Source organism: Thermobia domestica, chromosome 9 (genome assembly GCF_964235325.1).
Source record: "Thermobia domestica chromosome 9, izTheDome1.hap1.1, whole genome shotgun sequence".
NCBI lineage: Eukaryota > Metazoa > Arthropoda > Insecta > Zygentoma > Lepismatidae > Thermobia > Thermobia domestica.
The window spans coordinates 7,700,858-7,727,360 of record NC_137462.1 but is presented as its reverse complement, the minus strand read 5'-3'; the positions used below and the strand labels follow the sequence as shown (position 1 = coordinate 7,727,360).

Sequence of the window (26,503 nt, the reverse complement as noted above, 5' to 3'; positions counted from 1 at the left end):
TCCAACTTGTTTCTTTTTTCAAAACAAGGCTCTTACTAGTATACTACGAAGAATGTAATAACTTTAAAATGATAATTTCCAGCGCTTTTACTTCAAAAAAATGGGGAATTATATACGCTAATTAGCATTGGCTTTGCTTGAACGTTCTCAAATAGATACTGTTAATTTTAGAATATTTCTTATTTCTCAATATATTAATTTCATATTATAAAATACAATAATGGTTAATACAAAATAACTATGTTCATAACTTTAAAAGATTCATTCCCAGTACAGGCCAAATAGCTTTCAGTTTGGATCTTTTTCCGTTTTTTTTTTTTTTTTTTTTTTTTTAATACACTACAGCAATAATATGTTCGTAATTTTCCTTCTTTTCTGCAGCCAGTCGTTGTCACGAATGGTAATACCTTTCAACAGACTGGTTGCAATTGCATTATTTCTCTTAAATACTTTTACAGTTTTTTTTCTTCATAAAATAATTCACAAACTGGTCTACGAATGGCAGTGTGTTCATCACAACAAATCATAAATTGAACTTCCCATTACACTAAAAGTTTATATTTAAAATGCTGTAGCAACAATAATAATAAAAAAAATCTACAAAAAAGAATACATCATGTGTTTTCTAATTCTGCGTGTCACACCAGTTAGATGTAAAAGATTTCTTTTTTAAAAAATATTCCAGCATCTTATCCAGCAGTCTTGTTCAGATAATAAAAATCAACCATTTTCCGGTAGAAGTGCTGTTTAGTACTTTTAGTTGTAATAGTTTGATATGTGGTCTTCACGGAGACAAAACAGCACAGCCCCCTTGCCACCAGTACATGAAAGGAAGGGTTAATTTATAGAAACAAACGAACGAAAATCAATTCATTAATTACAGATTATAAAATCGAATATCATTTCTTCTTCTGGTATCCTTTTAATACGGCACTAAACTTTCTACATCGCGCGATTGTACTGAAATGTCTGCAACCATGACATGCATTAGAGCGATTTATAAATGGCATATGCTACACGAGGATAAGCAAGTACTGTCAATAATTGCAAGTGATTTATTGGTTCTACAATTATTTTAGTAACATATTTAAGAGATGGTACTTTTGTTTTGGTATCACGAATAATATTAGCAAAATTGTCTATTAATATATTAGTATACAGTACTATCGGTTTGTCAACGATTGTATAGTAGTTTTATTTTCTGAAGACAGTGATAATACCTGTAGTCGCATCACTCTTCTATTGTGCCTATCATTGTTGCAAATTTCAATTCAGGACAATCACACACTAGCTTCTATATGTTAGCACAGTTTTACAGTTTCCATTATAATAATCTTCATAGTTTCGTCCACATCAAGATTGATCACGAATCTTATCACATATTTTCAGTTTTCTAATAACAGTACAACGTCAAATAATATAAACGTTACATATAAGTTGGTTTCCCAGTAAATTTAGTAATCTCAATTAATTGCGACATACTCCCCATTATTAAATACAGCAATGATGTTAAAATAATTCTACACCCAATAATGTAATCTTTCAGTATTCCTTACGATTAATCGAATTAATTTTTCCTCTAGTAAATCCTCAAATAATTGGGAGAGTTGTTCTAACAAAGAATATTCCAGTAGTTACTACTACTTCAACAATTTAAACAGCACTTTTGGAACACAGGTTACTGTATAGTATTTTACTCATTCAACAACTGAGGTATAAAAATTTTAATCTTAACCGTTATTTGAAAAATGTTATAATCAAAGGTCGTGTTCGCTGTAGATAAGAAAATAAATAAAACAAAAATTCAAAGAAAAATTAGTACGTGATTTCACTTAACTTAGAACTAACATATTTAAATTCAAAACACAATGAAATATATATCAATCTGAAAATCGTTTTCTATTGTGTCTTTACACAGCGCCCTGCTTTGGAAAATAAGCGCCCGGGGCGACAGTATAACGACGGCGTCCCTGTACATACGAGTGAGGTTGACAGACCATCTGGGAAGCGGCATCATGGTTGGTACGAAGCGTAAAGAAAATGTTTAAAAATAATCTCCATTTTTCCTTGATTTTGAGCACTTTTTATTACTTTTTTCCTTCCATTTTATATATATGCACATATGTTTTCCTAACATGAGTAACATTATAGGACCACTTCCTAAAGTGGAAAGTATAAATCTGATCCTGGTCAAATTTTAAGTATTGGACTGAAAAATACTACTGTTGGTCTCTAAAATATTCCAAGTATTTTTTTCTCTCTTTTTTTCTTTCCTCCTTTTATTTTTTCCTCCTGAATTTTGCGTCCCCTTACTTCGGTGCCCGGGGCCGTCGCTCCGCTTCATCCTCCCCAAGGCACGGCACTGGTCTTACATTCCAGGACAATTAGCGTTTTTGCATTGATTATTCTAATTTTTGATCACTGTATTTCGACCACGCTCAGGATTCGTACGGAAATACCATATCTCTTTTCAACGAGTTCTTGTGTATACAGAAACGAGATTTAAAAAAAAAAAAAAAAAAAAAAATACAACTGCCTAACAACTTTACTGCTACGAAAGCATTCGACTATAGTTTAATACAAGTATCAATCACGCACAATTATTAATGTTCTCTTAAAACATTTTTTAACCATCTGATTGACGATAGTTCGGAAGAATAACACAATCACAGAAACATTGCGTCCAATATACAGGGTTAGCATAAAATGATTCATTCGTTTTCAAAAAATGCTATATTATCAAAAGTATTACACATACATACATGAAAGATATACAGATTTACCAAGTTTGTATTATGTAGTTTGGCACCCTCTCATCCCAGTTTGTGACTGCCTAAACAATGGATGAACTTCCGCATCCGCTGGATTAGGCGTATTGAAGAGAACGACCTACCTTTGTTGCCCTGGCCTCCCAGTTCTCCTGATTTAACTTCTTCCTGTGGGGGTATGTTAAGAACCTTGTTTACGTACCCCCACTACCGCAATCCTTAGTCGAGCTCAGAGAACGCACCAGTGCTGCAGTGCAGACAATTGACAGGACTATGCTACAACATGTACGGAATGAGCTCGAGTATCGCCTGGAAGTGTGTCGTATCACCAAAGGGGTATATATTGAACATTTATATCTTTCATGTGTGTAACGGTTAATACTTTTGAAAACAGCCTTTTCAAAATGAATTAATCATTTAAGTTAGCCCTGTATTAAATTTTGGAACTAATTCTGCTACCAATTGTTCAAATTGCAAAAACATTAGAATTCTATTATCACTGAACCTAAAAACAAAATACAAAAAAAAAAACGAAACTACTAGTTGATAGTTAAAGCAAAGTACACTGTGAAACAAAATCTAGGCAGACCTACTATTTACACCTGTGCTACAGCACATTATCTACTCTTACATTTTTCAGCTTTGAATATAAATTACATTCTGTGCCAAAATATAACAATGACACGCTCTTTCTATACAATAGTCTATTACACTCGCATTTCAAAATCTAAAGAAAGAAAAAAAAATACTTTATCATTTCACTATTTACACAACTATTACGCCACAGCCCAAACTTGCATTCTTTCTGGTTTTCAAAAGCTATTTAATAAAGAGTATTTATTAAGTGTTAGGGAAGTATATTCTTTTGAGATTCTTAGCTTTCGCAGTAGAGTTAACTATAGTTTAAAGATATGTTCACCATTGGAAACAAATATTGTCTGACCAAGTGTCCGCTAAAGGAAGAAAGTAATTTCCTACTTCAGCTGTACTTTTGTAACAATTGATGTTTTTGTTTTCATTTTTTTTTTCTAAAAGGCCTTTACAAACGACTACATCATATACTGAATCATTCCAAACTATGTTATTTAAGCCAAGCTTCCTTAAAAAGCTTCTTGTGTCTAAAAATGTAAAGTACTGTTTGCGTCAGTTGAGAATATTAGTTTATGTTGTTCATATTTTTATTTCCACTTGTATTGAAAGAAACTACTGTTTTCTGCCTGAAATCTATGCTCTGATTATGTAATTCTCAACTTAATGCTCTCTGATGTCACAGCATGCTGCTCCACTTTCCGACCAACCACACAGAGAGGGGAGGAGCTGACAGGTAACTTGATAGGCAAACAAGAATATCAATGGCGTAATCAATTGTTTTGCATCTATACTCCTTGTAAAGCCAAGACTACCCGTACACAGCTAACATTTACATATTCCATTCTGCTACCTCATCTTCTCCCATATTTTCCTCTTAGCTTTCCTCAGATTATAGATCACATCTTATTTTCCTTTTCGCTTTTTTCATATTGTAGATCTTTATCCCTATCTTCCTCTTCACTTTTCTCAAATTTTAAATCACATCTCCTCTATTTTCCTCTTTGATTTTCTCAGATTGTAAATCTTATCTCCTCCCTTATTTTCCCCTTAGCTTTTCTCAGATTGTTCCCCTATTTTTCTCCTAACTTCTCTATTTTCCTTTTAGCTATCCTTAGATTGCAAATCTAATCTTCCGTGTTTTCCTTTGCATTTCTCAAGATTGTAAATCCCACCACCTGCCTTATTTTCCTCTTCGCTTTTCTCAGATTGTAAACTCGTCTTCTTCCTTATTTTCCTCTTACCTTTTCTCAGATTGTCTCTTCCCTATTTTCTTTTTCGCTTTTCTCAGATTGTAAATCTCATCTCTTCCCCTATTTTTCTCTTCGCTTTTCTCAGATTATCTCTTCCCTATTTTCTTTTTCGCTTCTCAGATTGTAAATCTTATCTCTCCCCTATTTTCCTCTTTGTATTTCTCAATATTGTAAATCCCACCCCCTACCCTATTTTCTTCTCCGCTTTTCTCAAATTGTAGATCTCATCATCTCCCTTATTTTTCTCTTAGCTTTTCTCAGTTTATCTCTTCCCTATTTTCTTTTTCGCTTTTCTCAGATTGTATATCTCATTTCCCCTATTTTCCTCTTCGCTTTTCTCGGATTGTAAATATAATCCCCTCCCCTATTTTCCTATTCGCTTTTCTCAGAGTGTAAATCTCGTCTCCTTCCCCATTTTCCTCTTCGCTGTTCTCAGGTTGTAAAAGCGCGCTCCTGCTTCATGCGTTGGCTAGTCGGAAATGAATGTTCTTTAATATATAGCATGCTGAATGCACCTTTATGTTATCTATTTCGGATTTACTTTCTATTGCATAGACATAAGAAGTCTTAAAAGTTATTGTTCTTTGTAGTCGTTGATAATTTTATCAATCCATAAAATTTAGTATTCACTCCCAGAATATCATTTCGATAAGCACGGTTTAGGTACATAAGTAATGTATATACGGTTGGAACAAAAGTACCCCGAAGCAAGCGGTACAATAAAAAACATTACAAAACATTGAAAAAAGAAAGTACACTATAAACACTTGCATAAACGCTTCTTTAGATACGAAGGAACAAATGGGAAGAGAAAAGAATAATATACAGACAGAAACGTAAATGACAAGAATATTGGAATGCCTACTTTTGTTTTTATATTGTTCTTATATTTTTTCCTTCCTTCTTCCCGTCACTATTTAATGAAACATTTAGCGAAAGTGTTTATAGTCTACATTTTTTCAAAAGTGTTGTGTAATGAAGTAATATTTGTATATTGTTCATATTCAACATAAACCAATTTTATTTTAAGAGTACTAAATAGGTTTCTGGTTAACAGAAAGAAGTTGTGTTGTGCTGGTTTTCCACAAATATACCAGATTTTTAGAGAAAAATTCTTATTTTCTCACACCATAGAAAGCTTGTATAGAAGCTACTGTAAATATACAAAATCAACAGCTCCACATCACGAACTTAATGCTTTTCATATATATATATGTATAGACTTAGTGATCACAGATAGCAAAAAATCGCAACATGGAGCAAAGCTAAAAAATATCACCACTTTTAATTCATCAATAGAGATACTTTAAATATATTTCTTCTCTTTAAATAATTCTCAATGCGATATCCTTTGTATATACAGAAGCACTAATGTTAGAATTAAACTAGTGTTCCATATTTTAAGTCCTGATGCACTTCCTGTTACTGAATTATCTCTAGGTGGCTCTGCTAATCGAGGGCCTGAAAGTTGTGTGGGGCAGCCCATCCAAAATGGCGCCGACATGGACTGAGTCTCGTGATCTACTCGCATCCGTTGATCGTTAAATTTCCAGAATCCTTTGCCTTTAAAGAAGTACGTCACTCCTGTTAAAAAAGAAAAAAAACATGAGAATGTTATAAAAAGAAACATGAGAATGTTATAAAAAGAAACATGAGAATGTTATAAAAAAAAACACGAGAATGTTATAAAATGTTCTAAGTAGAAAAATAATGTATTATAAACATCATAATAAACAAGGAGTAAGCAACACAGTCATGAGAGAAGCTGAAAACGGACCGAGAACCATTACAATTCCTGAAGATGAATATAAAGTCTAAATTTGAAGCGTCGGAAGCTAATATTTTTCACCCAGTTGATAGCTCAAGAGAACTTATTGGACTGACTTAATGGATATTTATAATATAAATTGTAAAATACAGGGTGCATCAAAAACAACTTTACAACTTTGAAAACTCATATTGATTTATTTATTTATCTTACAGACATGGTTTTGGTGTCGTTCTGTAGCAAAATACATCAAGTATTTTACTCGGTACATATCCCATATGAAGTCCCATTTGCTCTACGTCTTCAGACGTACGGGGACGACCTGAAGATTGATTGTGTCTTACCGAACATCCAGTTTCAATAAAATACTTATGCCACTGATAAATACTAAGCTCACTGGGAGGATCTTTATCATACTTTGTACGAAAATTACGTTGCACAGTTGTCGCAGATTTGGATTCTTCAAACCAAAACACACAGCTCGCACGCTCGGGACCAGTAAAGACAGCCATCTTTGCTGCAACTGCCTCTAGTGCTTGCTGTGGCTTGTTTCTGATTCAGTGTACTGCGTGAGTCAAAACTTGATGTATATTGCTACAAAATGATACCAAATCCATGTCTGTTAAGGTAAATGAATAAATCAATACGACGTTTGAAAGTTGTGAAGTCCTTTTTTTTCGTACACCCTGCGTATATTGCGTTCAAAATGACTTCCAAGTAGTAAGTTCAGCAAAATGCATGTATTTTTTTAAGCATATAATCACAATAATTTTAGAAGTATTTTTCGATCTACAGCAGTAACTCTACATAATAGTATCGTCACAAAGAAGTTTTCGTTCAAATTGTTTGTAGCAGTCAATCGTTCAAAAGCTTGAATATATTAACAAGAGTTGAAACCTAATCATTTTTTAACTGGGCAACGAAAAAAGCAAAAATCCGATTCTGGAAAGTGAAAAAAAAAATATTACAGTTTCTCAGAGCGCTACTAACGAAAGCAACACATAAAAATATGTTTACATATAGACGCAGCAAGTTGTACTTTCTACAAATCACGGTTAATAATAATAATAATAATAATAATAATAATAATAATAATAATAATAATAATAATAATAATAATAATAATAATAATAATAATAATAATAATAATAATAATAATGTACACCCTCCGTGTCGGGACAGGCTAGCGTTTCCCATAGGCAGTGTAATGACTGGGATTCACACTTTCGTGAACCCGAGAATTGAAGTGGGTAAATTTAATAAGCCCTAAAGCTATAGCTACAATTATCCCCGTTCAGGTACTCAGTAGAAAGAGGTTGGGTGAATACCTAGAACGAATTTGGGTGCAGGTAGAACGAAAATAAAAACTTGTTCGCACCCGAGGATCGACCCTAGGACGTATTATTGATAGGTGGATTTGGAACTATACTTCCTACATCCCAGATTTTAAGGAAGATTGTTACTCTGATCACTTATCACGTGCACTGCATTTACAAACACTTCACGTTTTTTCAATTGGTACAAAAAGCAGTACGTAATTAACATAGGCGGAATTAGAGGGGGGCAGGGGGTGCCGGCCCCCCAGAAGCAAAGCTGGCCCTCCCCAGAATTTTTCTACTGGACTAAAATACACTAAAAAATGGCATTTTGAAACACAAAATGACTACCACTTTAGCGTGTTACTTGTGTGTTAATTCAGCACCAAGCACGTCGCCTTCCGAGCATATCAGAAATAACTCGTTACTACCTGAAGAGGATTTGCATTGGTATTTATCGTTTAATATGAGCAAATCTTTGCGAAATATGTTTGGTACTTATGCTAAGTAAAGAATAATGTTCTATGTTTTCTGTAATCGGTCACAATAATATTGTTGCAAACCTGTAAATCGTCTGACAATTTACACAGGCAACAGCACTGACCTCTTCTGTTCATACATCCTAAGACACAAGAATAACAAGATAAAGAAAATAGATGGTAGTCATTTTGTGTTGTTTCAACACCTCATTTTTTGCTGTGTAATGTTACTAATTTACCTCAATTTATGCATAACAATTTTAGTGATGTTTCGCCATTCGACATGTTGAATAGCTGGATGTAATAGAATCCCTGGACCAATGTGATAGTGGGCACTATAGCGACCTCTCAATTTGCACTTTTTTTTTTAATTTGATAGCTTTATTATGTAAATTACTTTTGTATTGACGTAGTAAGTTTTTCTTGTTTACATATGTATGATAAACCAATCTGCAATCTTATTATTATTATTTTATTCATAGCATAGTACTGTTTGAATAGTTAAAGTTCTTAGAGCAAATTATTAAGGTACACTTACCAAAAAAAAAAAAAAAAAAAGCCCAACTCTTGCTAATCTCAAGCAATTACTTTCTACATACAAGCATAAAATCTATTCAAAAGTCAGTATTTAATATCGTTTGTTGCTTTCCCTCCTCCTCCTTTATTATTATTATTATTATTATTATTATTATTATTATTATTATTATTATTATTATTATTATTATTATTATTATTATTATTATTATTATTATTATTATTATTTATGAACTGAAGTTTGTAGCTACATTCTTCAGGTATAAACTGCAATTAGGCGCGGATCCAGAAATTTTTGTGCAGGGCGTCGAAAGTTGGGAGGGGTACAATACTGCAAGACACAGACACGACGTTATTCTGCATCCGACCCAAGTAAACGATAAATAATTTCCAAGCAGCGGAAGTTGTGCACCCCAGGAACACTTTTTATATTTTGCTTTTGAAAAGGGAGTATATTTGTGCTATGCTAAAGAAAAAAAGTATGTTCCTGATAACCTGATATTTTAGTTTCATGCTGTAAAAGTTACATGGGTATCGCAGCAATAACAAGCAGTGTTCGTAGTTTGAGGGAAATTTCCCTTATCTAGAGAAATCTCGTAGGTAAATTTAGCTAAAAGGGGAAAAAGGTCATTTTTCGATATAACGTGAAAATCAAGGGAAATTCTCATTGATTGCCAATATAAATAAAATTTTTTTGTTCTTCAAAAATAAACCAATAATAATTTCACTGTTAAAGCAAGTACAGTTTTATTAAGGATATGCACACATTTCTGTCAAAAGACTTCAAGTGGTCCAAATCGGGTAGACTTTCCATGAGTGCTCCTTGGTACAGACAAAACAAATCATTTTTTTAATAAGATTTTTTGAGGGTCCGGGTCCGGTGGACCCCTTCGTGGGTATCCCCTGGGTGTAATCATATATCCCGACGATTGACGCTAACGATATAACTACAACAATACGCTAAGAAAGCTCACATGTAATTTAGGAATATTACAAAAGTTGGCATATATTCTCTCTTCTTTCTCTCTCTGTTAAAATATTGGGATCAACATTATTATCAATCAATTCTGCTGGTTGATTCTTTGTTTCATTAAATATTTGTTGTTTAAAATTTTACAATCACTTCTGCTTGCCCACCAGGGCCATTTGTCATACGTCCTCCCGAAAATTTTAAATTGTAAGGTAATTTAATAATTTAAATTTCATTGAAAACATAATGGGTTTTGTAATTTATATTTCATTGAAAAGATATGGGAGACATCTCTTACAGGAAAACGAGTCCCTCAAGTCTGTCTACAAGTCTTCTTCTCTCGTGAATCAATAATTTAAAAAATAAATAAATAAATAAATAAATAAATAAATAAAAACATACTAAACAATCTATGTGAGTCCCGAAATTCGCTAAAATGAAGTACTCCATTAGATCAATCTACTTATATTGACTTTGAATGGATCATCACTTTTTTTTCTTTTCTTTTAATAGCGATTTTTAATCGCTACTCCAGTTATCGGTCATTAGTCCTTTGACTTCAAACACTCGTGAAGTGGCGGAAAGTTAGATGACACTAAATCTTGAATTGCAATTGTGAACCTTTTCCAAAATACCGCTAATAATTACTTTTGTGTACAATTCATGTTAGCTCTAACATCTTCTATGATCCATTATCATCCTACTATATGATGAATGAACTTCCGCCTTGTATTTTGGAGCGATATTACGATGTGGTCGTGGAAAACAGGTAATATGCAGTGTCATAAACGGTCTCTGGAATCATCAACCGCCCTCCTTTAGTTTGAAATAAAGCATGCCTCCAGAATACCACTCTTTAATTCAAATATTTCAGTTTCAAATATTCAAATACAGTGAAACTTGTCTATGTTGGCCACCATCCGTTCCCGGCCAACTTACAGAAATAAATGTGATTGTTGTGTTTTTTGAATAGAATTTCTAGTTATACTTGATCGTAAAATTTTAATATGCAATGGCACGACAGGCCATTCTCGGCGTGAAAGCTGGTGGAGAAGAATTTTCCTACCCGGACTTGAAAGTATCGAACGAGTAAATAAATACTTTCCCCAATGGAATTTAAACTCGAAAAAATTGCCCGTCACGCTCTGAAATTTCTAAATAATTAACCAAACAATGAAACTGAAATGAATCACGATCACTATCTCTTTTTCTTCCAAAAAACCCACATGAAATTACCAACTTTACACTTACTAATTTAATACTATTTCTTACCAATATTTAAATATTTGGTTCTAGTACAAATGGAAATAAAATTGTTTCAATGAAGTAACTAGTTTTATACATATATATTTTACATTGCTACATACCATCCTTCCATTGGAATACAGCATCTATGTTGTACCCTACACCACTCCACATAGACATATCCCGAGGGTAGTCCAGTTCAACTTGCCCGACTTCCTCGTCGAATCTGCAAATGAAAACTGTTTGTACTTCCCATTTAATAGTTGTTAGATCATATACAAAGCGCATAACGGGTTTTTAAAAACTAGAAAGTTCTCCTATTTTTTCGAATCTGTGTAATTTTGATCCCAAAACCGGTTATGTAAATTATTTATAAAATCAACATGTAACTATTCCCTATGTAACAAAAATACCTGTGAAGAATCTCAGCATAGATTCGAAGTTTTAAAAATGTTCTGCAATTTAACTGGCAGTTGTGGTAACCATTTTATGTACTTACACTAAAACTATTATTTAAATAAACCTTTGTAAGCTAAATAGAACGTTCTACTGTGCATCAAACGGTCTGGCGCTAGTTGCCTTTGAAATCCCCACATCACCAATGGCATAAATGACATGTGTTCTGGTAGTTTTTTTATTGTCCATGTCTACCCTGGTAGTGTTTATAGCCCATGTCTACCCCGATAGTGTTTATAGTCCGTGTCTACCCCGATAGTGTTTATAGTAAGTGTCTATCTTGGTAGTGTTTATAGTCGAAAGGAGCAAGGGAATCTGAGATATCAGTTTTTAAATTTTCTTGGGGAATGATCAAGAAAACGAAATTAAACGAAATGTAACTTCTACTTTTAGGTTCCATTGCCATGTCTTCAAAACTCAAAGAGATTTATGATTAAAAGTGATTCAAAGGACCTGAATTTTTAAAAAAAAAATCCATATGCGCTATGCAAATGCATATTTTGAAGGTTTGTAGATATTCTAACGATATCTGGATATTCCTGTATATATTTGAAGTTACTGATCACTTTACTATTCTTAACGTCCTGAATCTGTAGTTTCATGTGTAATGGATACCCCTTTCGCTATCCTCTTGAGTAATACAAATGCTAAAAATTTCACATCAGAAGACCTTGAAAAACTTTCTAGCTTCTCCCTTACATAACGTAAGTTACTACATAAGCAGAATCCTTTTCTCAAACTATTATAATCAGAGAGAGAGAGAGAGAGAGGGAGAGAGAGAGAGAGAGAGAGAGAGAGAGAGAGAAATATAGATTGAAATTATAAATCAATATACAATTTAAATAAGTGGTATCATCGGACGTATATGTGTTGGGTACCATTAATTTAAAAAAAATCTAGATTTTTATTAAATTTCTTATTTCTGAGGCTGCTGAGGAAACATGTACGAGCGCGGATGGATATTTTGTTGGACAAATAGTTAATTTCGACTCTTAACCTGTTGCAGAAAACGGTATAGTTGGCCTTATACATAACAAAACTTTATTATTATTATTATTATTATTATTAATCTATATTACCTCCAATACATTGTTCCACTGAAAAAGTAGGTCTTTCCATTATGGCCCCACACCATTGCACCGTCCACCTTCTCCACGGTATCTGGCAGTCCAAGGTTAGTCAATGGTTTCGGGTAGCCTTCCTCTATCCGATTGCCTTCAAACACCCAATACTGTTTACCTGCAATGCAGAATAAACCATGAAATCAACTTTGTAAGTTGACATTTTATTAAATTCTAAAATATTATTCTGTTAAAATGTGCAAAGATGAGGCATATACCATATACCAATCGATATTTTACTAGCCTCAACACAATGATATTCGTGATTATAAAATCTCATGCGTCGGTTTCGAGAAAACAGAGAAAAACTAACTTCTGTGAAAATCTAAAAATAGTTGCTGTATGAAGAACATGCCATCTCTTGCTGTATGAAGAACATGCCATCTCTTGACGTGAGAGTAATAATGAAATAAGTCCTCATTGAGTTCTTCATTATGACACTAGCAGGACGACAACGAATATTATGGCTACCAAGATTAAGAGTCCAAAATAATCATTAACTCTGAAATTTTAATTTCTGATTAATTAAAATATTGTCTAAAAATAAGAAACATATACCATGATATAGAAAACATTATCTGAAAGTAAGATGTATTTTCTAAAAGAGATATATAGCATGATATAGATAATATTGTCTAAAAGTAAGAGATACAATTTCTAAAAGAGATACATGCCATGATATAGATAACATCGTCTAAAAGTAAGAGATACATTTTCTAAAAGAGATGCATACCATGCTATAGATAACGTCTATAAGTAAGAAATATACACCACGCTATAGAGCACCGTCTAAAATCAAGAGATGTATTGTCTAAAAGTACACTATATAGATAACATGGAACTGAACGAAAAAAACATGCTTATAGGTAAATTCTCATGTGTAATTTTTGATAAAATCGAAAGAAACAACAAAAAAATTATGTAAAACTAAAGAGGACAGTAACAAAATAAGCTTCTTCCTTCTCACCCCTTTTTTTTTTCTTGGGAGAGAGAGAGAGAGAAGACACTGTTCTTCCATTCAAATTTCCCTTGTCCTCTCTCTTTAGATCTAAATTTATTTTCTAAACAAGAACGAAAAATCCCCTGCAATCACTCTTTCCTATACCCTTTTTCTCAAAAGAATTAACTCTCTTTGCAAACTTTCTTTCTCCTTTTTCCTTAAGCGAGAGTTTTGGAACACAAGAAGAGAACGGAAGACTACTTTTTTTTTTTTTTATTTTAATTCAAGGGAAGAGAATAAACAAATATAATATTTTTTTTCATTATTTTTACGTCCATCTTTTTCCTCCACCTCCTCTTTTTCTTTCTAACGGAGGAGGCTGCGTTGAACTACTTTCCTGTCTTGTTCTTCTTTCAGTGTGTAGGAAGAAAGAAGAAAAAAAAAAACGCAACTCAACAGAAAAATTAGACTTTTGTGGTGCTTGAAAACTATGTCCTTCGTTGTCAATAACAATATTGGAAATTTTTATTTTTTCGTATTGTATATGTAGCAAATTACACTGTTAATACCAGATCGTATGTGAAGTTAAAACACACACTACTTATAAAGAAACGCTACTCAGCAATTGTGCCTTCAATTTCTCATATGGTAAACAATTCAATAACAGTGTTGCTATGAGATCACACTTAAGAGGTTAAGACCAGTCAAGCTAAGTGTGAATTTAAGGCCCCTTTCAGCAATGAGACTATATGAGATGGGACCTTTTGATCAACGTGGAATCCCAACCGCATGAGCTTACGACGGGAATCAAACTCGGGTCTCCCATGCCAAAGGCGCGTATGCTAGCCGCTTAGCCACGAAGGAACTGAAGTTAATACTTCACCATCTTCATGAGTCACGGAGATTCTTCTCAGTAAACTAAATACTTACGAGAATACATTAAAAGAAATTTTTAAAATTAAATACAATGAACTAATTTTTGTAGGATTTAAACGCTGCCATGTTGCCAAATCATATTCCCAAATTGCTGATTTGTTACATCTTAAAAATTATGTAAAATTTTATGGGAAACAAGATGTACGAATTATGTTGTATGTAGAGATATTCGGTAAAATACCATCATATCAGTTAGGCTATGATATGAGTTCTAACGTGATAGCTGATGCTGTTTTTCAGATGCCGATGTCAGTTTTCTTTCCTATGAATCTGTAGTGTGTGTCTTTCCGCTATGAACGTCGTCTGGGTGCTGAGGAGACGCGTGCACGCGTGGATGGGTGTTTTGTTGGATGAGAAGTTTATTTCGACTCCTAACCTTTTCCTGAACACTGTATAGTTAGTTGGTCTTATTCACAACAGAACTCTTTGTACGAGTTAATTATTATTGACTATATTTCTCATCAAAATTATTAATGAATTAATGATATAATCCTATTGTTTACATAAATTACCCTCATCCAAATTTAAAGTTCAATATTTTGTCCTGATCAGAAACGACTCAGCACGTATGCGTAAAATTTTGCTGATTATTATCTGTCACATACAAACAGGGTGTCTACTAAAATTCCAAAATGAAATTTCGTAACTTTTTCGTGACCTTTTCTTTACCGAACCATAAAACTTCGTAACATACAAAAATAGTACCTATATTCTTTAGCACTTTACCTTCTATAGTCTATCTTATCTCTACTTTCAATGGCTGTTCCCTGAAGCGAAAAAAACTTTGTGTCTTCTTCCAGTTGAATAAGCTAGTTAGATGCGTAGGTAGTTTCGGCGATGCGATGCGATTTGCATCGCCACTGCTGAAGGGCAATCTCAAGAGCAAATTTCTGTGCGAATTAGGCCGAATTTTCAAGCATGCGATAGAAACGTGCTTTGCTTGCGATTTGGTAGCGTTTCAAGCCGACCATAGACATTTTTGGAGGTGAGTTTTTCTACCTATTTCCACACATATAAAATATATATATATATATATACGCGACTTTTTCGTGACTTTCGTGATCAATAGACACCCTGGTAAAGTTTTCCTGATTATTATGTGTCACATACAAAGATGTAATTAAATTCTTCCAAGATTCTTATAAAAAATAAATAAATTTAAAAAAAAAGGATCAATATTACGAGATGACAAATTCTAGGGTATAATTAGTGGATTATCATATTACAGAAACATTTGCTTCCTTTTTAAATATAATGCTGATCTGTAGAATGTAATACTTCAAACTTACCTATAAAAAATACAATTTTCTTGTCTGATTTTTCATACACTGCGTCAACATGAGTCAAATTTTGTGGCAGGCCATACCAGAACCTTTGAATCAATACTGGGTATCCCGCTTGAAGCCCTTTATCATCTATTCTCCAAAAATACTGAAGAAAAGAATAAAGGGAAAAAATTAGAAACACATCTGAATGGAATGCAAGAGATAATTAGCAAAACAAAAGTTAAGCGCAGGAATTCTGTTAATTAAGGAGGAAAACAACAAGCTATGATAGTACATACGAGATCAGTATTCAAAACAGCTCGGGCAAAGAAGCTATTTAAAGAAAAAATTGAAATTAGATTTTGAAACCGATAAACTGACCACGCGTCCCCGGCTGAAATATGGGGACATATGGTCGGCTCAAATGCTCACCATAAATATTCCCACAGAAACGATGAAAAGGGTTATGAAAGCATATACAGGGTGTTTCAGAACAACACCGATAACGTTTGGGAGATGATTTCTGACACGAAGATAAGACAAAAAGTATAGACCAACCTGAGTGCACAAATACTTCTTTTAGGAGTTACAGGCTGCCGAAAATTAATGAACTTACCGTGGTCGGGTCAAGACTTCACTTAGAAACTAATATGTGCCCTATCCAAATATCCAAGTTTTACAATCTTGCGGTATTTTCGCAACAAATTTTATAGAGGTAGTTCGTGAGAACTTCAAATTATATGCCCATAGCCAATATTCAAGTTTCACAATCTTGCGGTATTTTCGCAACAAATTTTTATAGAGGTAGTTGGTGAGAACTTCAAATTATATGCCCATAGCCAAACTCCCTCTATAAAAATTGTTGTGCGAGTACCTTCGGATTCTGAAACATGGATATTTGGATAGGGCACCTACTAGTTCCAAAGTGAAGTCTTGTTCCGACTACAGTAGGTCCCACAGTTTTGTCTATGGGCGTTGAAAGTTCATATTTTCATGTTTTCGGCAGCCTATAACTCCGAAAGGAAGCATTTGTGCACCCAGGTTGGTCCATACATTTTGTTGTATCTTGTTGTCAGGAATCATCTCCCAAACGTTGTCGGTGTTGTTTTGAAACACCCTGTGTATGGCATGTAGCTTTGTTATCAATGTGAGAGATGCTTTGAAAGAGAAAAACGGAGAAGGGAAGCCTTTGAAATGTGATACTGCAGAAGGATGCTGTTAAGATAGAAAGAAAAGATATTTAATGAAAGAACGAAGGAAACGGTAGAAGAGAAAATGAACATACTGAAGACTAAAATGATAGAAGAAAAGAAGACAGCGAAGGACATTTTGAAAAGAAGAATGTTTCGATGCACTACGAGACAAAGAAATCACGTTATTGGTTATGGGGGAAATGGCAAAAGAAAAACCACTCATGGGAAGGCATACATTGAAACATACGGACCAAGTAATATAAACTACAGATAAATACAGGGTTCCCACAAAAACAGTGAAGATAGAGTTCCCTGACACAAATTCTTGTTTTCCCTGACATAAATTCTTGAATATAAATGGGAAGATATGGGGCAAGTTCTGTCATACACTTTTTAACAGTCTCCTCCATCCCCATACCTGTCCAACACACTCCTTTAATTACCATTTACATATTTATTATGTTCAATGTGAGTCATTGTTATTTACACAAAATTTATTATGTAATTATATTATAATATATTTAAGATACAGTACCACAACCTTGATAAGAGACTTTTTTTTTTGCTTGAAAAAAAAAAGTACAAGCAATATAACAGTCAAGCAATATAACAATAACAGCATGCAGTCAAGAATGTGTTGCCAACTCTCCCTGAGACCTACTACTTACTATCAGTCCTTGGTTATGCCGTCTAGGCTAAAGGGGACGGTGATGATGAGAAATGAATGAAATGGTGGAATGAAGAAAGTGGAAGAAGAAAACGGAGGAACCCCGAGAAAACCCATGCACATGGTGTTTGTTCACCACAAAGTTCACTTGGCGCGACCTGTGATCGCACCAAGGACCCCATGAACAAGAAGTGACCGCTGTACCACTAAGCCACCCTGGCCCACTATTAGTCCTAATATTGCCAACTCTGAGATATGTTAATCCCCAGAACAGAATAACAGAAGAAACAATATTACATTGAAAAAAAAAAAAAAAGAATGTTACATTTGTAGATTTAGGTCCCGTGACTTTCCATGACATTTTACGCAAAATGCATGATTTTCCCGACTTTCCCTGTTTTCCAGAAAGTGGGAACCCCTATAAATAGTTGGTATTTGGCTTGTAGTAAACAGAATAATTTTTTAACACATAGTTATTAAAATTAAATAATGTTATTTAAAATGTGGCTCACCAGGATACCAAAACAACATGATACGTAATCAAATGCAGTTCAGTTCGTTCCTCTAATCACTGCCTTAACTTAGATTTTAGGGGAAATGTTATCCTGGAAACACTGTAATTTGTAAAGATGGCAACAATGAAAATTCTTGAGGTTCATATTTTCTATCGTAGAGTAACATTATCTATGATTGTGGTAAGTTGCATATCACTTATCTCCTTTCACTTATGAAAAATAACTAAAAGAAAAATGGCATTTTTATTATTTTTTTTATTCAGACCCTTAAATTCAACTGCTCCACTGCATGTCATATTTTGCCATTTTTAAAGGCATAAAATGTATTTTCGAAATTTTTAAGATTATAGAAATCCGAGCCCTAATAATTACACTCGAAACATTCCTAGTTAAGATGATTCTTTTTAAGTTAACAACTCTAACACAAACTTTATGGGAAATCTTAAAAATTTATTTTTATAAAATAAAGAGGTTTCGGTTTGTAGATTACCCACTCTTATTAGAGTCTGTTACATTATTTCAACGGTCTTAGGCAATACGTTTTGTTAGAAAAAAAGAATTTTAGGAATGATCCCAAAAATGCAACAAAAGATTGCGATATTGGCTAACCTTAGTTTTTGTATCAGGATCCAAAAAAGTTTTGAACGTCCCCTAAATCGAGTTTTTGTATTTTCTATGGAATAAGCACATCATACTGACTTAAGTGATAGTTTGGGTTTCACTACAACATATGTAGTTCTCCATATATAAGGGGCACAAGAAAATCTTTTTGCCTGAAATATATTGGATCGTTTGATCCAATAAAAATTGTAAAGTCAGCCACAAACTGTGAATGATGGCAGACATTAAAACGTTTGAAACTATAAGACTAATTTATTTATACCACACTCTTAACGCATTTTCACTTTTACATTAATATGAAGGTTAAACTTACTTTGTCTTTAAATATAAAAACTTCACGTCTAATAATAGAAATAGCATCGTAGGTAGTATCACAGGTATCTGGTTTCTCCGGGTTTTTCGCAGGTTTTTGAAAGGGAATCCGTGTCGTTGGAACATGAGGAACAGCACCAGGACGACCAGGAACATCAGGAGGCTTATGATCAGTTTCAGTCTTCTTGGTTGGAACATGTGGTCGGTATGGAGATTGCGTTGTCATACGTGGGAAATGGGTGGGTAGTGGACCCCACTGTTTCTCATTCACACCTAAAAGTACAGAAGAATTATTAGTAAGTCGAATATCCCTTTCTATATCAACTTAACAATTTAAACATAAACCTTAATGTTCTTCATTTATATGTACGACGGAGGATCAAAGGTTACAAACAAAGGTTACAAGGCGAATATTTCTAGAGTTCCGTCTGTTATAAACGAATAAGGAGTATGCGGTAATTGGAATACATGGAGTTGGCAACTGTTTATAGAGTTTGACCCACACCTACAGCGCTAGTTGTAAGTAAACAAATGGTGACTCGTTTGGAAAACTAGTCTCGTGAAGAAGTCCTTTCAGGGGGAGCGCAGAGGCCGACCAAATAGGCACCAACAGGTTTGAACACAGCTGGGGGACATCATCGACCATCCTCCCTACACCCCAGACCTCACTCCAGGCGACTTTCACCTTCTCATGCACTTCAAGGAGCACCTTGGAGGTCGATGCTTCACTTCAGACGAGGAGGTGAAACACTTCGTGACAACGTGGCTGAACACGTAAGGACAGGATTTTTACCAGGAGGGAATCGTCAAACTCATCCCACGATGTGAAAAGTGTCTCAACCAATATGGATTCTGTCGAATAATAACCTAAGATATGTACTATATATTGGATGTATTGGTTGCGTGAAATAATATATACACATTTCGCTGCAGTCTTTGTAACATTATTTTCTGATCATTCCTCGCAGTTTTTGACGAATACGACCTATGCTTCACTTCTCTCAAATAATCATGATTACGAAATGAAGACTTCTCTTCTTCCAAAGAAATCAATTTTAAAACTAAAGGGCACAGGAAACTTTGCTTATCTCTACTAGGAGCACAGCTTTTTCCACCACTATTCATGAATTTATAATACACAATTATAACAACATTGGTACATAAGGGTCAACGCCTCTTAATGTATTTATCGTCCTTTGTACACACTTAACAATCTACGCATGAACTTACCAAATTAAATAAAAAATAAAACATTCAGTCTCATCTGATGCTGCCAAAACTAACATAGATTAGTAATAACTTGTTTGCTTTTGCCAGATCTTATTTTTATTTGGGCTATTCGTAGTTCTAAGCTCGAATGAGCAGCATTCGGATTCACCTTATTTCAGTTATTCGTAGTTCTAAAGCTAGAACGAGCAGCATTCGGATTCACCTTATTTCAGTTATTCGTAGTTCTAAAGCTAGAATGAGCAGCATTCGGATTCACCTTATTTAGGCTGTTGCTAGATCTAAAGCTAGAATGAGCAGCATTCGGATTCACCTTATTTCAGTTATTCGTAGTTCTAAAGCTTGAATAAGCAGTATTCGGATTCAGCTTACTTAGGCTATTAGTAGTTCTAAAGTTAGAATGAGCAGCATTCAAAATATTATTTAGTCTATTCGTGGTTCTAAAGCTAGACTGAGCAGCATTCGGATTCACCTTATTTAGGCTATTCGTAGTCCTAAAGTTAGAATGAGCAGCGTTCAAAGTGATCTTGTGGTTCTAAAGCTAGACTGAGCAGCATTCGGATTCACCTTATTTAGGCTATTCGTGGTTCTAAAGCTAGAATGAGCAGCATTGGGATTCATCTTATTAAGAGTATTCGTAGTTTTAGAGCTAGAATGAACAGCATTCGGATTCACCCTATGTAGGATATTCGTAATTATAAAACTAGAATGAGCAAGCAGCATTCGGATTCGCTACATGTTACATATTTAACGCTAGAAAACCACTACCATCATACAAAATAAGTATTATAATACGGTGCGACATAAAGAAACCTTGAAAAACATAATATCTGATTGCATCAGAAGTTGCGAGAAAGTTTGGCTAAACGTAGAACATGTGCTCAATATTACAAATCCAAGTTCAACAGAATAGAACAGAATTTAATAATACGTATAAGATCACAAAATCTTTATAAAGGGTTCAAGGAAAGGCCGAGCTTCTGCTTTTCCTACTTCTCCCCTTCAGAAATTGTTTTACATATAATAAGATGGCGGATAAATCTTTAATACAAGTAGCTAACATAAAATTAAATGCGGAATCGAATTTAAAGTTCGGTATACTTATATATTTGATTCCTTAATTATGAACATTGACAGTTTATTAGAATAATTATTTTCGGTAACTAGCTTGCGTTTATTGTATCGTAACCATTTTGAGAAATTTGTAGGAGACCTAAGATGGAGCCCTGAGGTACACGATTATATATTGTTCTAAGTTTTGACACATAACTCTACCTCTCGTGCTAGATTATAGTTTTCTAAATATGGCATCAATTATTTGGAATGCCTCTTATTCTGGACTTTTCTACTTTGTGCAACGCATTATTAGCCGAAAGCTTCATGAGGAGTGGAATATATCAATGTCCAATTCTTACGAGAACATGTTTAGAGAAATTAAAATATTGTTGTTCCTCTTAATTGTTAGTTGCTTCAAGAAATTTCGAAAAGTGTCATAGATCACCTTTCTTGAATAGCTTTATTTCGACAATTTTGAAATTTCCTAATTCTCACAGTCATAATAATAAAAAAATGATTCTAGAGTATATTTTACACTTTTCTCGGTAATTAAAGGAATATAACCGAATTCTAGGTCTAAGGACCATTTGCTTTCTTTACTTTTATTGGTTTAGTACGTATGATGGAAGACAAATAGTACGTTTTTACATGGAATATTGGTATGTTGTGGATTGCTTATTTGAGGCGGTTAGTATCAAAAGCCTCCATTTTTTATTTTTTTTATTTTACCGAAATTGAGTTATCGCTTATTATTTGTTTGATCTAAAGGAATTCCATGGAAACACAATTTTCTTTAAAAGCTTAATATTTCATACTTAAAAAAAAAAATAGTTCAAATATGGGACTTTGTACGCGTGTATATGGAGCTTTACTGTACGTTTTGCAGATTACTCGAAGCTAAGCGAAATGGTTGTGGCGGATTTTGATACTAAGCGCGTAATTTATTTCCTGCATTTCTATACCATCCACTATAGAAATCTGCTTCATTTCATTGGAAATATATTATTCATTGGCTTTAACATCTTAATTCTGGTTAATCTCACTTCAGCTTGAAAGAATTTGAAATTAATTTGACTCAGTATTTCAAGAAGTTGAAACTGGCATTCAAAGTACTTACAAGAATCTAAATGAAAATTAACCGTGTTCTATTGCTCTTACCATACAACTGCTGTATACCAAACATGTCATCCTTGGGAAGCTTAAAATCCTTTTTAACTCCTTGGTACCAAGGGTACATCAGGGCACCAGCAACTGATGAATGTGATAAGCCCAACGAGTGGCCGAACTCATGAGCAGCAACGGCAAACAAGCTTGTGCCTACAAAATAAAACAGAAAAATCAATACTTTCTTTTTTCTTTCGCAAATTCAAGTACAAAATAATATATTCACAACGTGGCACTTAGTATAATAAACTAAGTGGTTAGTATAAGGAAGTTAGTCTAGCAAACTGGTTAGTATAAGGAAGGTATCAAACACCAACGTCTAGCAAAATTGAAAAAAAACTTTCCAAGAATAAAATCTAACATGATTCAAATCACAATTAACATTCGTTGGAAAAAGTGGTACTAGACTTTTGCTAGACCTCAACTTGAATTACAGGGTGAGGCAAAAGTCCCGTACCTCCTTGTATTTTTGAAACTGCTTCAGGAAAGACGATGAAACTTTTCATGTGGGTAATTAGGGTGGGGGTGCACCAGATGGTGCCAATTAGCATCATGGTGCTCATCTTGAAATCCGTCATTCTGAATACAGGTCAAATGTTTTAAATGGAAAGGGGGCATTCAACACATGATTTTACACTAAAATTTCACCAGAAATACAAATCTGAAGTTATTTTTCACCTAACTTGGGTTACTTGGAAGTACAGGGTGAAGCAAAAGTCCAGCACCATCCAAGTAATGCATGTAAATAAAGGAATTATAGAGAAATTATTATCCTGAAAATGGAGTAGTACATATATTATCTTTACTATAACAAAATGTGAGTAACACTAATTCCCAATAATTAACACTCACTGCTCCGTTACGTGTGCTGCCCAGGCCTACAATCACAGGGGGACTGTCCCTTAAACTTTTCGTGGCCCCTACAAACTTCAATACAATATGCTATTATTAATACAAAATACACAATTTAGATATTTGTAAGAGAATTTTTAATGACCTGTCCCTCCTAAGATATTCATGCTCCCCCCCCCCCAACCTCTGTGGCTGGTTTCGGGCCTGGTGCTGCGTGCCTGAGGTCAATAGATGGTGCTAACGCGCACAAGCAATTTGTAGATTTGTTTATTATTAAGAAAGCCAAACCATTGTTTGGATTTGAGAATTAACATTTCTGTAACCGCAAAGTTAGTTGATGGACAAACTAAAAATAAATAAATTAAATTAATTAAAACAATTACAACTTTTAATAAACAGCGGTTTTAATCTATAGTGTACATCGAACGGAAGAGCAATAGGATTATTCTTCCATTTCCGTCCTGCAAGGTAAGTAACATCAGACTCAAAAACTACAATAAATGTTCTAATACAGCCTTTACGTATTCAAATACTATATTTCCCTAACCAATTTTTACTTTTATTGATCCATGACATGGCGAGATCTACCTACCAGTCTGATGATTTACAAACGATCGACATATTTCTTTGTTACTTATCCTGTAAATCAATAACTCACCATCTCAGTAAGGTTCATCCTAGCTAAAACTCTCACTTTTGAGCTTGGACTTCCTATCGTAAATGAAGGCTCTGGTAACTTGATCTCGCATCCCTTTTACCTATTGGATTCGTGTTCACAAAGGGCTCAGGTCCACTAACCTAAATGCAGCTTGCTCTTGCTCGGGCTCACACTTACTTGGACTTGAAGACTCTGGGACGCTATCCACTTCTAGTGGTCTTGCTTACAAGTGCTCGCGCCCAATTAAGATCTTGAGCTCGAGGCATACGAGTTTTGGTTATCTCCGTCTCAGTATATAACACTATTTTTGCTCGCAGCGTTGCCAACATGTACGATAATTATCGAATAGTAAAATAATTTTGATCCCTGTACGATGTACGATAGCTGCTGTATATATATATATATATATATATATATATATATATATATATATATATATATATATATATATATATATATATTCGTTGCATGAAAAAGAGTATGAATTTTGCAACATACCAGTATATGACAAAATTACAAAATTACACAAAACGTTACAAAGGCGACCAACATCTCAAGAAGGTCTCGGTACGGCAGGAAAATTAAATTTAATTCGGTAGTGATTTAAATATGTTAACTGTTACACTGTTAACTACATTTTACACTTATTGTACTTTACAATCATAAAACCAATTCACCTGCTTACATATGTTCATTATTACTAGGTAATTGGCTAATTGGATCATTGCAGTTTAACATACATTTTGAACACCGATACTGTGTAAGACGGAACATTCTGTAAAATTGATCCCAACTACTACTAGTACTATTTGCACTGCAAACACGTGATTCCTCTTTGTAATCAAACCGGAGACCACGACGACGCACACAGGAAACCGATCAAGAAGGGATAATTAGTAAAGTTTTTCCAAGTAAGAATTGAAAGAAAATCAGATTTTTTCGATCGATTAGTAAAAAATTAAGCTTCAATGTTGTTTCCTGTACAGATTGCTAAATATAGTTTTAGCTGTAAACGTCATATTAAGTTTCCTCTTAATAATAATAATAATAATAATAATAATAATAATAATAATAATAATAATAATAATAAAGCTTGATATTGAGACTGAAAACAGGAAGTACGATAATGTTACGACAAAAACGATAATTTTAAGTGCTGCGTACAATAATATGTTCTGATCAGGTTGGCAACGCTGCTCAATTCCTCTTTCAGGTAGCTCCTCAAGATGCTGGGTGAACGCTACACCGCAGCAATTCATCCGTCTGGTTTTCTCCAAATATTTGATCAGACCTGATGTGTTTCCAGTATCTTGAATACTTTGTAGAGTCGCATAGGCGCATTTGATAAAGTAGTCTATCTATTAACTTGGCGAGCCAGACTTGATACCCTGTAGAGGGGACAATTATTTCTCATTTTGACGTCGCTCCAATGCAGCTGACAGGTTCATCTAGCCCGTCAAATGAGAAAACACGGGTAAAGACAGCCGAAGTTCACTACATCACTTCCTGTAGGTGACAAAAATAAGTGAAGACCCTTCCCTCCACCCAGTCCCTGGGACTCATGTCTTGTCCTGAATGGGAAATGAAATCTTCCAATTTAACGTCTCACGATTATGCCCTTTACGCTAAGGGAAACAATGATTAGGCAAGTGATTGGTTGATGGAAGAATTGGTAGAATGAGAATGTCGGACGAAAGAGGTACCCAAGACACGATGTTGTCCACCACAAACTTACTTGGGGATAGAACCAGGAGTAGGCGCACTCCACTGAATCACTATGACCGCTTGTCCTGAATGGGGAGCGCACTTATATTCAATATTTTGGTTCTGAAAATTGTAGTCAAATTAGAAAATTGTAAATGTGAAGGAGAGTCTGGTACATGTGAAGCAGAGTCTGGTACATGTGAAGCAGAGTCTGGTACATGTGAAGCAGAGTCTGGTACATGTGAAGCAGAGTCTGATACATGTGAAGCAGAGTCTGGTACATGTGAAGCAGAGTCTGGTACATGTGAAGCAGAGTCTGGTACATGTGAAGCAGAGTCTGGTACATGTGAAGCAGAGACTGGTACATTTGAAGGAGAGACTGGTACATTTGAAGGAGAGACTGGTACATTTGAAGGAGAGACTGGTACATTTGAAGGAGAGACTGGTATATTTGAAGGAGAGACTGGTATATTTGAAGGAGAGACTGGTACATTTGAAGGAGAGACTGGTACATTTGAAGGAGAGACTGGTATATTTGAAGGAGAGACTGGTACATTTGAAGGAGAGACTGGTATATTTGAAGGAGAGACTGGTATATTTGAAGGAGAGACTGCTATATTTGAAGGAGAGACTGCTATATTTGAAGGGGAGATTCTTAAGTTTTGAAGGGGAGATTCGTAAGTTTGAAGGGGAGATTCGTTTGAAGGGGAGAGTTGTAAATTTGGAGGGTAGAATTGTAAATTTGGAAGAGAATGGTAAATTCAAAGGGAAATAAATTTGGGAGCAGAATGGTAAAGCTGAGACGAAAAATGATGAATCTGGAGTGCCTGAGCCTTGGGGTTTGAGGGGAAAATAGACACTTCTATTGCCTTCAGCATTTGCGTCAATCTATATA

General features: G+C 34.5%; 1 protein-coding gene across 2 annotated transcripts in view; it reads right to left on the bottom strand.

The window, feature by feature from the left end:
• Window positions 1–308: 308 nt before the first annotated feature.
• The window catches only part of LOC145694375 (matrix metalloproteinase-2-like), a 429,459-nt gene continuing 403,264 nt past the window's right edge, over window positions 309–26,503 (bottom strand). For both annotated transcript variants that reach the window (XM_081770541.1, XM_081770542.1), the window contains exons 6-11: window positions 22,389–22,547; window positions 18,949–19,220; window positions 15,664–15,805; window positions 12,457–12,616; window positions 11,044–11,147; window positions 309–6,193 (exon numbers count right to left, since the gene is read on the bottom strand). In XM_081770541.1, the coding sequence (XP_081626667.1) occupies window positions 5,946–6,193; window positions 11,044–11,147; window positions 12,457–12,616; window positions 15,664–15,805; window positions 18,949–19,220; window positions 22,389–22,547 (1,085 nt within the window). In that variant the 3' untranslated portion in view covers window positions 309–5,945. The remainder of the gene's footprint in view (window positions 6,194–11,043; window positions 11,148–12,456; window positions 12,617–15,663; window positions 15,806–18,948; window positions 19,221–22,388; window positions 22,548–26,503) is intronic.